At 54.7% G+C, this 14,510-nt stretch overlaps 5 protein-coding genes across 5 annotated transcripts; 2 read left to right on the top strand and 3 right to left on the bottom strand.

Moving 5' to 3' along the window:
- Window positions 1-14: 14 nt before the first annotated feature.
- On the bottom strand, window positions 15-1,282 carry PHYSODRAFT_309818 (hypothetical protein; the record flags this gene model as incomplete). The annotated part of the gene is made up of 5 exons (XM_009518452.1): window positions 15-290; window positions 356-561; window positions 655-736; window positions 809-899; window positions 966-1,282. The coding sequence occupies 5 exons, from the start codon at window positions 1,280-1,282 to the stop codon at window positions 15-17; spliced, it is 972 nt and encodes a 323-aa protein (XP_009516747.1).
- Window positions 1,283-1,381: 99 nt separating this feature from the next.
- Window positions 1,382-4,483, top strand: PHYSODRAFT_470148 (hypothetical protein; the record flags this gene model as incomplete). The annotated part of the gene is made up of 6 exons (XM_009518451.1): window positions 1,382-1,475; window positions 1,555-1,796; window positions 1,868-3,250; window positions 3,311-3,385; window positions 3,455-3,614; window positions 3,687-4,483. The coding sequence occupies 6 exons, from the start codon at window positions 1,382-1,384 to the stop codon at window positions 4,481-4,483; spliced, it is 2,751 nt and encodes a 916-aa protein (XP_009516746.1).
- Window positions 4,484-4,548: 65 nt separating this feature from the next.
- On the bottom strand, window positions 4,549-5,145 carry PHYSODRAFT_322988 (hypothetical protein; the record flags this gene model as incomplete). Its single annotated transcript, XM_009518450.1, has 1 exon — window positions 4,549-5,145. The coding sequence occupies one exon, from the start codon at window positions 5,143-5,145 to the stop codon at window positions 4,549-4,551; it is 597 nt and encodes a 198-aa protein (XP_009516745.1).
- Window positions 5,146-6,407: 1,262 nt separating this feature from the next.
- On the bottom strand, window positions 6,408-8,886 carry PHYSODRAFT_322987 (hypothetical protein; the record flags this gene model as incomplete). The annotated part of the gene is made up of 5 exons (XM_009518449.1): window positions 6,408-6,773; window positions 6,833-6,952; window positions 7,005-7,100; window positions 7,190-7,450; window positions 8,767-8,886. The coding sequence occupies 5 exons, from the start codon at window positions 8,884-8,886 to the stop codon at window positions 6,408-6,410; spliced, it is 963 nt and encodes a 320-aa protein (XP_009516744.1).
- Window positions 8,887-11,288: 2,402 nt separating this feature from the next.
- PHYSODRAFT_322985 (hypothetical protein) lies at window positions 11,289-11,539 on the top strand (the record flags this gene model as incomplete). The annotated part of the gene is made up of 2 exons (XM_009518448.1): window positions 11,289-11,366; window positions 11,408-11,539. The coding sequence occupies 2 exons, from the start codon at window positions 11,289-11,291 to the stop codon at window positions 11,537-11,539; spliced, it is 210 nt and encodes a 69-aa protein (XP_009516743.1).
- Between the last annotated feature and the right edge of the window lie 2,971 nt (window positions 11,540-14,510).

Raw genomic sequence — 14,510 nt, 5'->3', positions numbered from 1 at the left:
GAGATACCCCCATGTTAGATGAATAAACGCTTCCTGAGAACAAAGTGTCCGTGCTGAGCCTCCGGGTCAACTTGTGCAACGCCGAGCAGCTCCGGTGATGAGGAGCAATAAATGCGAATGGGCTCCTCGTTGGTTAGCTTGTAGCGCTTTAGCAGCCCGAACTCGATATCGCTTGAAGGAACCGAGACGATGCCACCATTCAGCCAATGCTGTGCCGTCTTTCGCGGCAGCTCCGCGAACGGAAGATGCTCAAGCATGCTTTCAATCGACTGAAGCGGTGACTCCCCTCCCTGGTGCAGGAACAACGTCAAAATCTGCTACTTGAACGACTGCATACGGGGCCATGGGTCCGTACCTCCACTTTGGCTCGAATCTGGTCAAAGTCCAAGCTATCATCGATAGTGAAGGCTCCGCTTCGAGTCCTCTCCAGCGCAGCGAGTGTTCCTCCGACACAATATTCACCGGCAGGGTTGCGCAACGCACACGTTGTGTCCACGTGCTCCGGAGAAATAATCAGTGCCTCTCCGCATTCGCGCGCGATGGATCGGATGTATGTGCCTCCTCCACACACAACATGGATGTCCGCCTACACATAAAAGCCCTCAACAGGTCAGCCCCTTCATTTCCAAGCAGCAGCTATCAAGCTAACGTGGCCCACCTCCGGGAAATCCCCAGACTCGAACTTTTGGATGTCAATTCGCTCGATGTGCACTCTCCTTGGCTTCACGTCAAAGTCCTGCATGGCAGCAACAGTTCTCCCTCTCGTCAGCCCATGGTCATTTGATCACCCTCTTCACACTGCTCTCGCCTTTTTCGCTCTCGCCAGTTTGTAGAGCCTCACGCCGTCCTTCTTGATGGCACTGACCCGCGGCGGTACCTGGTCGATCTCTCCGATGAACCTGAAGGAAGCCCAAGCGTCAGTCCGTTCTACCTATCCAACCTCTTGGTGGATCGCCCCACCCTACCTCTGCAGCGTCGAGTGCACCGCCTCCTCTTGGACCCAAGGCGCCGGCCGCTGTGTCAGGATCTCGCCCGTGACGTCGTCCGAGTCCGTAGTGACCCCCAGACGCACCACGCCCCGGTACTCCTTGCCCGTCGTCAGGTACTGCAGGAAGCGCGTGGCTCGCCCCACCGCTAGCGTGAGCACCCCCGTGGCCATCGGGTCCAGCGTCCCGCCGTGACCGACCTGGCGCGTGTCGAAAACCCGCCGCGCCATGCCCACGCATCGGTGCGACGTGAGCCCCGCCGGCTTGCGCACGTTCAGGAAGCCGCTCACCGTCATCGTGTGGAGGAGGAGTGAAGGTCAGCAAGTTGAACTGCTGCGAGCCGCTGATTGGCCAATATTAGGCGAGCTCGCCTGGCACGCGCAATTATTATTTGCATGAAGGTGCTGAACGTGGCGGAGAAGCCGTCGGTGGCCAAGGAGATCGCCAGCATCCTCTCGTTGGGCCGCTCGCAGCGTGTGTGTGCTGCGCGTCACTGCCGTCCTCTGCGCCTCTGCCCTGCCCCAAATCCGCTCTCTAACGCGCTGCTCGTTGTGCCGATAGCGCGCAGGGTTCTCCAAGTACAATGCGCTCTTCGAGTTCCCGTACCAGATCCACGGGCAGCAGGTTCAGATGGTCGTCACGTCCGTCACGGGCCACATCATGGAGCTGGACTTCGACGCGAGCGTCAGGGGCTGGCACTCGTGCGACCCGGTGGACCTCTTCACGGCCCCAGTGTGCAAGAGGATACGCAGCGACGACACCCAGAAGAAGATCGAGAAGACGCTGCTGAAGGAGGCGAGGCAGAGCCAGGTGGGTGGGTGTAGTGTTGACTCTCTGGGTGGATGAAAGGCTGACTGACTGACTGACCATTGCCGCCGCAGTGGCTGGTGCTGTGGCTGGATTGCGACCGAGAGGGGGAGAACATCGCCTACGAGGTCAAATGCATCTGCGAGAGGTCCAACAGGAGGTTGCGCGTGTTTCGTGCCCGGTTTTCGGCTCTTATTCCTCGAGATATCATTCATGCAGTGCAGAACCTGGCAGAGCCCAACGAGAAGCTGTCGCTGGCGGTCGACGCGCGATCAGAGATCGACCTGAGAATTGGTGCAGCTTTCACGCGGTTCCAGACCATGCGGATTCAGAGCAGATTCCCTGCGATCAAACAGGAAAAGAGCGTCATCAGCTATGGACCCTGTCAGTTTCCAACGCTGGGATTCGTGGTGGAGCGATTCCTCAAGATTCAGAATTTCGAGCGAGAAGCATTCTACTACATTAGCGTCACACATCAACAAACCGATCAGCCAGACGCACCCACGACGACGTTCAAGTGGAAGCGCGGTCACCTTTTTGACCGTATGGCGTGCTTGTGTATTTACGAGTGTCTTGTGGAGAGCCAAACAGCGACAATCGAGTCGGTGGACAAGCGGCCTTCATGGAAACGGAAGCCGCTGCCACTCACGACTGTGGAGCTGCAAAAGCGAGCATCGCGCTGGCTGCGAATCTCGTCTGAGGCGACGATGAAAGCAGCAGAAAGTTTGTACAATAAGGGTTTTATTAGCTACCCGCGCACGGAGACGAGCAAATTTAAAGAAGGCACGGACCTAATGAGCTTAGTCCGTCTGCACGAGAATCATCAGCAGTGGGGAAACTATGTGGCTCAGCAGCTTCTTGATGGCGGGAAGTATGAGGCTCCTCGACATGGAAATTCTGACGACCAAGCACACCCTCCAATCCATCCGACTAAGAGCGTCAATGTAAATACCTTGTCAGATCCAAACGAGAAGAAGGTGTACGAGTTTGTCACTCGCCATTTTTTAGCGTGCTGTAGTCGGGATGCCAAGGGCAGTCAAACAAGCGTTGTGATGAGGATGCTGGGTGAGAGTTTCACGGCGTCTGGGCTGATGGTGGAGGAGCGAAATTACTTGGACATTTACAAGTACGAGAAATGGAATGCGTCAGCGATCCCAGTATACCAGCGTGGCGACGTGTTTCATCCATCTACAGTTGTGATGCTGTCTGGCGAGACAAATCCACCACCACTGCTATCGGAAGCAGATTTGATCGCAAAAATGGATTCAAATGGCATTGGCACCGACGCCACTATCGCCGAGCATATCAAGACCATCCTCAAGCGCGAGTACGCCATTAAAGTCAACAACGACACACAGTTTAAGCCAACTACGCTCGGACTGGCGCTCGTTCTGTCCTATGAACACATGGGCCTTGAGCTGGCAAAACCAGTGCTTCGTGCTGCGGTAAGTCGGATGGTTCAAAGATGGATCGTGTGGTTTTACCGGTGAGCTAAACAATCTTTTGTGTGCGCTCAGATGGAGAACGATTGTAAAGCTATTTCGTTGGGGCGAAAAGAAATCCAGCAAGTAGTGAGATCGTGTATGGACCAGGTATCCGTGGATTGCACTTGAGCTTATTTCTAAGGATGTAGACGCTGACTTGTGGCTTGCTGTTCGTAGATGAAAAGCATTTTCCTGGAGGTTACTCGAAGCGCCGCCGTGCTGGACCAAACCTTCTCGGAGCAGTTCGGGCAGCCTGTCAACCAAAGCGCCGCACCTCGCTTGCCACCTCGAATGGATGTGAGGCCTCACCCAACGGTTGATCGTTTCCCTGTCCGTGGTGAGGTCAGGGCACGCAATTCTACGGTATTAGGTCTTCCTGATTCTAGTCCGAGCGACAGTGTGAGCCAAGATCAACGACGGAAGCGCCAGCGAACTCCATCAGGGTCTACAGACACTCCGCGAGATCAGCTTCAGCCACACACAGCTCCAAGTATGACCTCTGACGTGCCTCGGTGTGGAGATCATGGCTTGCCCTGCGCGGAACGAGAGGTTAGTCGAGATGGCCCGAACAAAGGGCGCATGTTCCACGTGTGCCCACTTCCCCAGGGCGAGCAATGCGATTTCTTTGCATGGGTTTCCGACTCGGGCTCAGTGGTGAAGTGTCCTGGACATGGTGAACCTTGCGCCGAAAGAACAGTCAGAAAGGAAGGACCCAACAAGGGCCGACAGTTTTACACTTGCAGACGCAGCCAGACCGACAACAGCTGCGGGTACTTTCAGTGGAAGGATGAAGTTGTGGACACGGCCGCTGGACCGACGATGCCGACTTCTACGAGAGGCGCTGCTGTTGTATCAAATGATGCTGCGCCGTTGTGCTCGGGCCACAATGTCTCCTGCATTTTACGCACAACCAGAAGGCCGGGCCCGAACCAAAACCGAGAGTTTTATTCTTGCAGCTTTCAGGGTGCCGACAGCTGCGGGTACTTCGAGTGGAAGGACGAGATGGGGTCGCAGCGTCAACGGCCGACGTCTTCAGCGATGCCGCTTTCAGCACCCGGAGGCGACGACAACGGGACGCCAAAGTGTGGCTGCGGCTTACCAGGCGTCTTGCTCACATGCAGGAATGGAGTGAACAAGGGGCGGACATTTTACAAGTGCCCGAATCCGCAGGGAAGCCAATGCGATTTCTTCCAGTGGGGGTCGTAGCACGATAGGCTCCATAATAAACACTAACGTCTCCCTTTGTCAGCAACTGAAGCACGCATGCTTAGTTAAAATGGCGGGTGGTCCATCCCATTGGCTGCTTCCATCATCGCCGCCACAACAGGCAGCATCGCTGTCATCCCTCGTGCCTTGGATCGTTGCCTGTCGCACAGGAAGAAGAAAGCCCCCAGCATAGCCACTTCGGTGTCTTGCTCGTTCGTCATGCGCTTGGCGCAGTGCAATAGATCCTCCACGATGTCCACGTCGTCCTCCCGCCGGGCCTCCTGCTTCAGCGCCAGGTACTCGGAGAGCTGCTCCATGGGGTCTTTGAGCTCCAGGATGCGCTTCATGGTGTCGATCCGCTGCTGCACCTCGCTGTCCGCCTCCTGCATCCCCCTCTCAATGGACAGGATGCGCTGCAGATAACGATGGCGCTCCAGTTCGTCCGACTCGAGAGGTGAGAAGTTGGTCCCGCCCTCGTCCCTCTCCTCCTCCACGTCGTCGTTTACGGGGCGATAGAGCTGGTCGCTAAACAACGCATCGGCCTGACTCGTCTCCGCAATGTGCCGCTGAATCTGCGCCTCCAAGTCCACCGGCTCACCCACGACCAGATCGTCATCGTACACGAGGTTCGGATCCCCGCCCAACTGCAGGAAGGTGTCCATATCGTTCGTGCGGCAGTACAGTGCGCGCCGAAATTATAGCTGGACTCGAAAAATCGATTTTTTTAACCAGTGTGCTCATGATTCGTCTAAAATATAGGAAAATGCAACAATCCACATTGAAAAAGCTGTCACCGTTTTCTCGCAATGGACGAAAAACCGACTTTGAAAAATCCGTTGAATCTTGCCAATCGCGGCAGTTTCAACCTTTTTGAGCACCTTAACCTTTCCTCCCCAGGTCTAATGCATACCCGTAGACAGGATGCAAGCATACCGGTATGCTTTGGCAATAGTTAGTTTTATCTTGGATTGAAATTCACCTGGCATTTCATAAACGGAAAACAGGCACATCCCACAGAAACGAAGTGCAACCAGGATTTGTAGTGTTTTCCGCTACTACACATCGTTTTCGTATTGACACCAACGCGATATTTAACCTGCATCTTCGCTATCAATATCTGGTCGTTTGCTACCGGGAAACTTAGATAACGATGCCAGTTATGTGACGGGGTCACACAGCACAATGCACAGAGGAAGTGCGTGCGGATATTACTATCCAGGTGAACAGCAGTTCACCAGTTCCCGGCCTCAAAGGGAACGGTTTGCTACAAAGGAGTAGGTTATAAGACTGACTGTATTTTGGTAGAGGTTAACTTGGTCGTAATACAAACTACAAGTCAACTATACAAAAGCCCACACAAACTCAAAAAGGTTGGCTTGCGGAGCTACTGGTACAATGTACCATGTACTCGGGAGAGTGACACCCGTCACTCTTCATGTAATGTGTACACTTGATTGTACCCCGTTACATCCTCCCCCACTTATCTGAGAATCACATCTGATTCTCCAATTAGCTTCGAGAGAATCCGAACACCCAAAGGTCGGATTCTCGGGCGCTGCCGCCGCAAGGCTGGCGCGCCTCATCGTCATGCCCACAGTGACTTGTGCCCGCAGCGGGCACCCCGCGCGGAACCCCCCTGCCCTCGGCGATGTTGGCCGCGAAGCCGACGCGTTTAGTGGCCGTATTCACAGCGCTAGCAGGCGCAGAGTGCCTCGGCACGGGATGCATGTGGCTCCAAACTTGCGGTGTCCCTCGTAGACAACCCGCAGTTGGCGTTGCATGGCCCTCGGGCCCCGCTGGCACGTTCGTGCTGCAGTGCCTCCCGCGAGGGACAGCACCTTTCCGGTCAGCGCGTAGCGTAACCATGGAGAGAGCTGTGCTGCTCATCTCCGGCCATGACAGCGGCCCGACAGGCCCCCGCTTGTCACAGCACGGTGTGCCGGTCGGCCGAATACGTCGGCTCGACCCATGGGCTATGGTCAAGCGCTGACCACAGCCATGAAGCGTCATGCTTCAACGTCGTGTTTGCTTGAGCGACCATGGCTGCTTCCAGCAACCCGCCCATCATACAGAGCAACGCGGCGGACTTGTCTAAAGCCCTGCAGCGCGTCACGGCCATCACGTCGCCGACGCTAAGGTGTCTTCCTTCGACACCAGGGTACCGCAAGGGTACTTCATCGTGGTGTGGGGTGTATTGCCCTCCGTCACCGGCGATCGCATCCTGCGTCGCGGCGACCAACACCAGGTCGGTGTGCGTGCAAGACCGCATGGCACACAGTCCATACAGGACCTCAAGGTGTACGAGGGCACCACCTCATACACCAAAGGCACGTCGTGTATGGCACGTACCACGACTGCCATAAGTGCCTCGTACACCTCAAGTGCCACGTGCACAAGTAGTGTCGTGTGCACTAGGGGTACCTCGCGTACACCAAGTGCCACGCGCACAGTGAGCGTCACGCACCGCGACTATCTCACAGGTAGTATGTGCCACGTGCACGCGTATGGCTTCGCGCCTTACAGGTGCGGCATGTGCCGCGCCAACTGTGAATGTCTGCAAAGGCAACACGTTCGGGTTCTCCCCCTCGTGGGCAACACCCATGCTCGGGACTGATAGCTACCTGGCCGGCAGACGTGCTTCGCCCAGCGTAGCAACAGCCTGGAGCTTTGGCGTGGTGCTGATGGCTACCTGGCCGGTAGACGTACCGCGTCCAGTGTTGCAACAGCATCACGCTGCGGCATGGTGTTGCGTATGTACACATGCCATCGTCCGCGGACCAAGCCGCAGACTGGCTGCCATGTCTTTGCCTGACAGAGGCAGCCTTCCAGCAGCGAATGCGAGCGCCATCTTCGGCCCAGCAGCGACAGTAGACGCTGCCAAGGTTGCTGGCCATCGGTCACCATGACCATGGGACCTGAGCAGCGATGCATCAGGCCCAGCACCTTCGTGCAATACTTCGTGAGTGGCTACACGATGCAGCCACTACACTGGCTTCTACGACGAAGCAAGTCTCATGCCAGAGACCTCGGGAGGAAGGGCACTTCCGATCCCCTCCCCCACTTACGATTTGAGCCCCGGTGGGTCAGGCGCCAGCCGGCCGCCTAACCTCGCACCGCCCTGCAGCACCGAGTCACCGTGCCAGCAGACTCCGGTGGCACGGGCAGCTACCCTTCTTTGGCTCTGGGTCAACATCGTCGACCAGGGCTTGGCATCTACCAGCCTGGATGCAGTTTGAGTCTGCGTGACTTGACGTGTTACTCTGTTACCCACGTCTTCGGGCAATGACACCCATGACAGCGTACGGCTTGTCCTGCATTCAGAGTAGCTGCATGGCATGCACACATACTCAGACTCAGCCATCTCGGCACCGAGTCATGGACACTTGTTGTCCCAACGCCGCACAGTGCTAGGCGCGACAGACCGTACCAACGATCCCTGCCGCGCAGCGGCCTTTGCCTTTAGACCGAGCATGCTCCTGCATGTGGTCATTGAGGTGTCGCCCTCCGGCAGACACGTTCCAGTCGTGATCGACCATGCTCGCCGAGTCGGCGGCGACGCAACATGCATCGCCGCAGGTACGTCGTGTACCCAAGCCACGTCTTCTGTGCGCATGGCCACAGCTGCGCTGGTCGACACCCAGTCGAACGTCATCCATGATGACCGGGTGCCAAGCCCTTGGAGGAAGGAAGTGCTTCCGCGCACTCCTCCTCCGCTTAAAATCAAAGCCGCGCGGTGCCTTCAAGAGGACCGTGCGGCAATGACATCGTGACGGTGTCACGAGCCTCTTAAACTCCGTGTGGTCATCCACCACACACGAGGAGACCCAAGTGACCTGATCACTAGTCTTGGTCATACAGACCGTGCGTGGAAGGCTCCGGCTCATGCAGAGCCTTACGGCATCGTGTGGAACTACGTTACCCACACAGGAAGTGCATCGTGCACCTTCCTCATCAGTTTAGGTCTGAGCGACCTGGTGTGGAACTAGGTTACCCACACAGGAAGTGCCTGCAGCGCCTTCCTCTTCAGTTAAGGTCTGGGCGACCGTCCGTGGTACTTGGTTACCCACGCCGGAGGTGCCTTGAGCGGCCTCCTCAGCATTACATGCTCTGTGCGGAACTAAGTTACCCGCTAGTCAGTGGTCCTTGGTTACCCACCTGGTGGTGTCATCGAACACCACCCTTGTCAATGCTCATGCCGAGCAATGACTCTCAGCACTGGAGTTGCTTGTTGAGGCAGCTCCACATGCCAGGCATAACAGCCCTCGGTTGCAGATACACTGCACCTTCTTCATGGAGATCAGCATGTCAATGATGCTCCCTTCTTCTTCTTCGTCTTGTCGGACGCATCCAGCGCCCTGGCGGTCCCATCGGACGCCCTTGTGTCTGTCCAGAGGTGGGAACATGACTCACCAATGCTCTGTCAGACACAGAGGGCCGACTTAGCCTCAAGGCGTTGTCGCGCTACTCGACCGAGAGCCTGTGCAGCTTGCACCGTGTGACGGGGCACACAGCACTTCTTAACAGAGGAAGCAGGAGTATACAAACTCCAAGTGAACAGCCGTTCACGTGTCCCTGGTCTGAAGGGGACGACTTGACTTGAAAAGCGGTAGATCTAAGACTGAATGTATTTATAGATTGGTACAGATTTGGCCTGCATACAAATCCTAAGTTCCCTATAGTTTGTGTCATACAAAATGTATCTGTTGGCTCTGAGGCCACTTGGGTCACTATCCAGGGGAGTGACCGATGTAGTTATCCCGGAATAGTGACAGGGTCACTATTCCATGTAACCCCGTTACATCCTCCCCCACTTAGATTCGATCTTATCGACCAATCAGAGCGAGGTTACGCCGGCGACTCACATTTCACTCGCAAAGTCGAAATCCATCGACAACGGCGCGAGCTCTGGCGCCTCGGCTCCCAGGCCTCACAGAGCAACTGGCGTATCGCCGAGCAAGCCGCAGGGTGTCCACGTCGACCGGAAGCATGCCTCCAAAGCGCAGTGCGCGCAGTGCGAAAGCACCTCCGAAACCGCGGGCCGTAGGGCCGAAGACCAGGGCGGCCAAGACCAAGGACGAGTCGTCCGCGCTGATGGAGGCCACGAAGGCGGCCGAGGAGGTGGTGCGCTCTCGTAGCAGCACACCGGAGAGTGGCCGTCAGGCCGGGGCTCGGAGCAAGTCTCCTGACGCCGCGCAAGGCAAGGAGGAGAGTCCTCAGGGCCATAAAAGCCCGGCTCGCGACTGGGAAGCCGCCGTCTTTGACTGCACGATGGTCCAGTACTCCGGTGAGAGTTCACCCGACGACGAGAACGTCTCGGAGGGCAGCACGCACGCTGCCGAAGGCACGGAGCTGGCGGCAGGCGACATGACCAACGCCTCGGCCGACGCAAAGGCCTCGTCAGAGAAGGAGGCGGAGGACGCCGAGTCCGGCTCAGGCGACAGCAAGCAGTCGCACGACGAAGTCGCCATGGCCGACGCTGGGGTCGTGGCCGAGAAGTCGCCGAGCGACGCGGGCTCCAAGCCCAAGGAGGTGCTGGCATCCAAGCATCTGACGCTGGCACAAGGTCGTGAGCGTGCCCAAGCGTCAAAAGCGGCTGCCGCTGCGAAGGCCGCCGAGACCAAGGCGAAGAAGCGTTCAGCTTCCAGGTCGCCTCGCGGCTCCAGCTCCAAGCTGTTCATCGACTCGGAGTCTGAGGACGAGGAGGGTGCCGTCCACGAGCCCAAGGAGCTCTCCAACAACCTCGACGAGCAGCAGCAGCAATACCACGCTGCTAGCTCGGGTGCGTATGCCAGGCAGCCGACTGCCACGACTGCCATCGAGTCTTCTTCAGGCGGGGATGCCACGTACCCGCAGGGCTACTTCCCGCCCGAGCCTGGCAGCGCTGTTGTGGAGAACAAGGGCAATACGATCAATCAATTAAAAAAATGATCTTTTATCCGGAAAAACTGTTTTTTTTCATCCAGAATTCACATCATTGCGTTGTAGTATCCTTGCAAGACATGAAGGCGGTCATTTCCAGCGTACTCGTACTGGATTGTTCTGGTCGGGCAGCTCTCCGATTGGTTAGTAGAGCGCCATTGGCAACGTCGAGGTGTCCATTTGCAGAATCATTAGCCGTACGTCTGTCCATTAGCCGTGGCTTCATCCAACGGGTATGAACACAGCCACTTGGATCCTCGTAAATGACAGTTTAACGCCGCTAGCCATCTAGCTGATATCGTCTGAATTGCATACAAGGTTGAGTCTCAGCTTGACGCTCTTATAAAAATCCGCGACTCAACCCTGAAGTGTGTATACCTCTCCCTTCCAACACGACTTTAGTCGAAACCTTCAAATGGTTCGTGTGAACGAGCAAGCTATAAGCTGGAAATTAACACATGCATTGGAAACCCTTAAAGCAAAAGCAATCAGCAGGTTAGAGAGGAGCTCAGCATCTTAGTCGCAGTTCAAACCTTTTCACGGGCTTCTGTTCGCTATGGCGCTGGGATAGTTTTCGTCGAGCCAACTCCGAATGATTTCGGCCGTTTGCGTTTTTTTTGGGAAAAGGGGATCTGAAAAATCGCCCCGAAGTTCTTTAAGGAATTTTGGAGTGAAGATGCTCGGGTACGTGACTTGCAGAAACAGTAACATCTCCAACGCTTTCTCGTCATACCAGACGATAAGCTGCTTATGAGAGGTCACAGCGGAGCGGCTCAGAATGTAACCCAGACTGCACGTCACCGCTCGCAGTACAACGGCACCCTGGCACTTGATCCACTTCATGGGCGCTGGTTCGGACTTCATACTGTCCTACCTCCACCTCAGCATGGCCTCGGCTAACCTGAGCAGCGCGGTGTACGGCACCTACCACACCAACATGGACAATCACATGTGCATGGAGACAGTAGGCGACCCGCATTACGCGTCCCACGGAACATGGCTCAGTGGGGACTCATGACCATGCGTCTGGCCACCGATGTTGTCGTGCTCTTCTTCATCACGTCCGGCCTTGTGATGAAGGAGGACATTGCCGGTTTCGAGGAAAACATCACGGCCAAGAACGAGCTTATGTGCTGATTAGCAGTATCCCCATGGGGCCTTCCCATGCGAGAACGCAGCGGATAACTATAGTTTTGCGTAAGAAGTGGATAACAATAGTTTGATTGAGTAGTTTGCGATGTACACGATAGATATGCTCTTCTTAAACTAAGCAAAATATATTTTCTCCGGGTTATTCTCAGGTTAGTGAAAACATGCGCTCTTTCACAAAGAAATAGTTCCGGGTAAAAGTTCCGGTCAGGGTGAACTAAGGGTAGTAAAAAAGGTAACCGCTAATAGCGGTTACCTTTTTTACTCAGACACTTCGCAGCCGAAGAAGTGCGCAAACAGCCACTCAATGATCTCCATGTCACCTCGTTCGGTGGCTGCAAGCAGGGATTTGGCGAACTGCCAACGGTAGTACCGCTGGTCGGAGCGGAGATAATTCGTGAGCGCCCATCCTGGTGTCCTCTTTTCGACAGACGTACAGCTAGCGGCCCAAATCCAGTCCAACGTCGCAACGGTCCCAGACCTACAAGCCTCGCTTAGTAACAGGCTTGGTGGTGGGCCAAGAAACGTAGAGATCGTTCTGGTGCGCTCGAGGCTCTCCAGATCGGGACACTGGCGCAACGCGAGATCCACACAAGTTGTCATCACTTGGCTGTTTGGGGTATAAGAGACTAACTACACCATCTCCTGAGGTCAAGTCCACCTCAGTCAATCCGTTTAACGTAGAAAATAGCTAGTGGCGTTTTCAGAGGTCAAGTCCACCTCAGTCAATCAGTTTTCCGTAAAGCAAAAAAACATATCTGACTTATCTGGAGTGTTCACACATTGTTTACCTAAGGGAAGTTTCACATTTCTTCGCTAGCCTCCGGCTCGTCACTCCATGTCCCGATGTATTGTTGTCCAAGCTCCTTCAGCCTTGCAAGAGCTTTCTTAGCAGTTGGTCTTTGCGACTGCAGTTCATGCATCAATTCCCGCACGAATGCATCCCTGTCGCCTGAATCTCCCCAAATATCTCCTACGGACTTGAGCAAACGACCTACAGACCAGACATCCACAGCAGTTGTGTGGGTAGGCTCTGTAAACATTTCCGGAGCGTGAATAGAACGCGACAAGTGTTTTGCACTTTCAGCGTCTTGAGGACTCCATGAAGTCAATCAGAAACCACGACTCGGAATTGTTGCCACAGATTTTCACCACATTGGACCATCGAATGTCTCGGTGCATCCACGAAATCGAGTGCAGCTTCACCAAAGCTTCCAGAATATCACGGGTGGCGCAAAATACTTCCGCTAGCGTGGATGGCTTGACGCTGCTTCCTCGAGGACCGAAGACCAGGCTACACGTGGCGTCGTTAGCAGATCGACGTGCTCCACTGTGGAGCACCGTACTCGGAGTACTTCGTAGACGGTCCCTGCTTGCTGTTTTGCTAGTTCATATTGATGGGCTGGGTAGGTTTTCGTAACATGAGCAGGCTCGAGGAAGATCTCGATACCGCTGGGTCGATACAGGAGTCTGTACTCGTCTCGACCACTCGTTGGGCATGAACTGGCAATACTTGGTAGAAGGCGGCAGATCTGTAGCATTGCCAACAACATCTTCAAGCGAGACATTGGGACCGCAAGGTAGAAGGAAGCCAGACGATGTTGCGGGTTTCGTTCCCCTCCGCCGCCGCACGTGCAATCGCGTACAAGGAGGCGAACGAACCAGTTGCAGCGTATCCTAGCGAATACGGCACGTCTCCATGTGTCCACGGCAATTGATCAAACGGATTCCCACGCGAATCATCTGCGATCCCTCCTCTTCACCCCGGAAAACACACACCGGGTTGATGTACAACACGTAGTCGGGATTAACGGATGCAGACGTTGGTTGAACGGAAAGTCTGTTGCTTTGGCTGGAGCAATCGCGTAAAACGAAATCCCGACTGACTTCTCGTCGTCGATACAGATTGAGAAGAAAGCTTCCCCTGGCGTGCGTAGAAGCCCACATGTGACTGTCACCGACACCATTTCTGCCTGCACGCACTTACCTCAATGAACGAGGTTACTATAGCGCTAGATAAGAATTATGAAGTCTACTCCTGTCGTCATCCTCTTCACTCACCTTTCATTTTGCGGTGTTTCTAATATTTTTCTCTAAATTTTGCAGAGCGTATTACAGCCTTGGTCTTCTTCAAGCAGGAGAAATTAGTATTAGTATTTAGTTCTGAGGCGATAGTATACCATATGCATTATAATAATATGATATACAACAATATTACAAAATATTGTTATATACATGAGTAAATAATATAATGCTAAAGTAACTACAGAAGTATCATAAACTTTGACGTATGTATTAGTAATGACTACTACTAATGCGTGCTTCTGCTTCCGTGAGAAAAAGCGGGTAGTTCGTCCTGCGGAGCTTTTCGACGCCGGCCTCCTGTATTCTGCCCTTTTGTTTTCATCCTGCACGTTTCCAGCAACCCGATCTACTACCTGCTCTTCGCTATTTGGTGGCGTGGCGTGTCTTCACTTCACTCAACTGCATGGCCCATGCCATACAAGGCGTAGACAGCTCGGACAAACCTGAGACCACTTGCTTATGGATCACATGCACTCATCTGTATTTGTGGTTCATCACTGGACATCACTTTTATGCCAGAAGGATACGTAGCGTGGGGTCGAGCGAAAATACTATGTTAGATGCGCAGAGAGCATGGATAACGGCGGAGAGACTAAGGAGCACATCATGTTCATTGAGGGCGGTGAGAACAATGAGATCAAGGCAAACACGGCGCGAAACGACGATGCCGAGGAAAGAGCAGCACCCAATACACTGCGAACGTGGAATACGCCGAGCGTAAACAACGTTAGGTTGGCGAGATCTCAAGTACGGCGAGCCTTTAACAAGCGCCCAGGAAGTGATGCAGGCAGCCAACGTATGCGCTTTTTACTTTGATTGAGGGTTGCAATTTCGCGGATAGCGCGTAGCACCTCATCCGCTGTAGCACTTTGAA

The sequence above is a fragment of the Phytophthora sojae genome, assembly GCF_000149755.1.
Source record: "Phytophthora sojae unplaced genomic scaffold PHYSOscaffold_1, whole genome shotgun sequence".
Taxonomy (NCBI): Eukaryota; Oomycota; class Peronosporomycetes; order Peronosporales; family Peronosporaceae; genus Phytophthora; species Phytophthora sojae.
The sequence above is the reverse complement of the archived record's forward strand: the minus strand, read 5'-3'. Positions and strand labels throughout refer to the sequence as shown.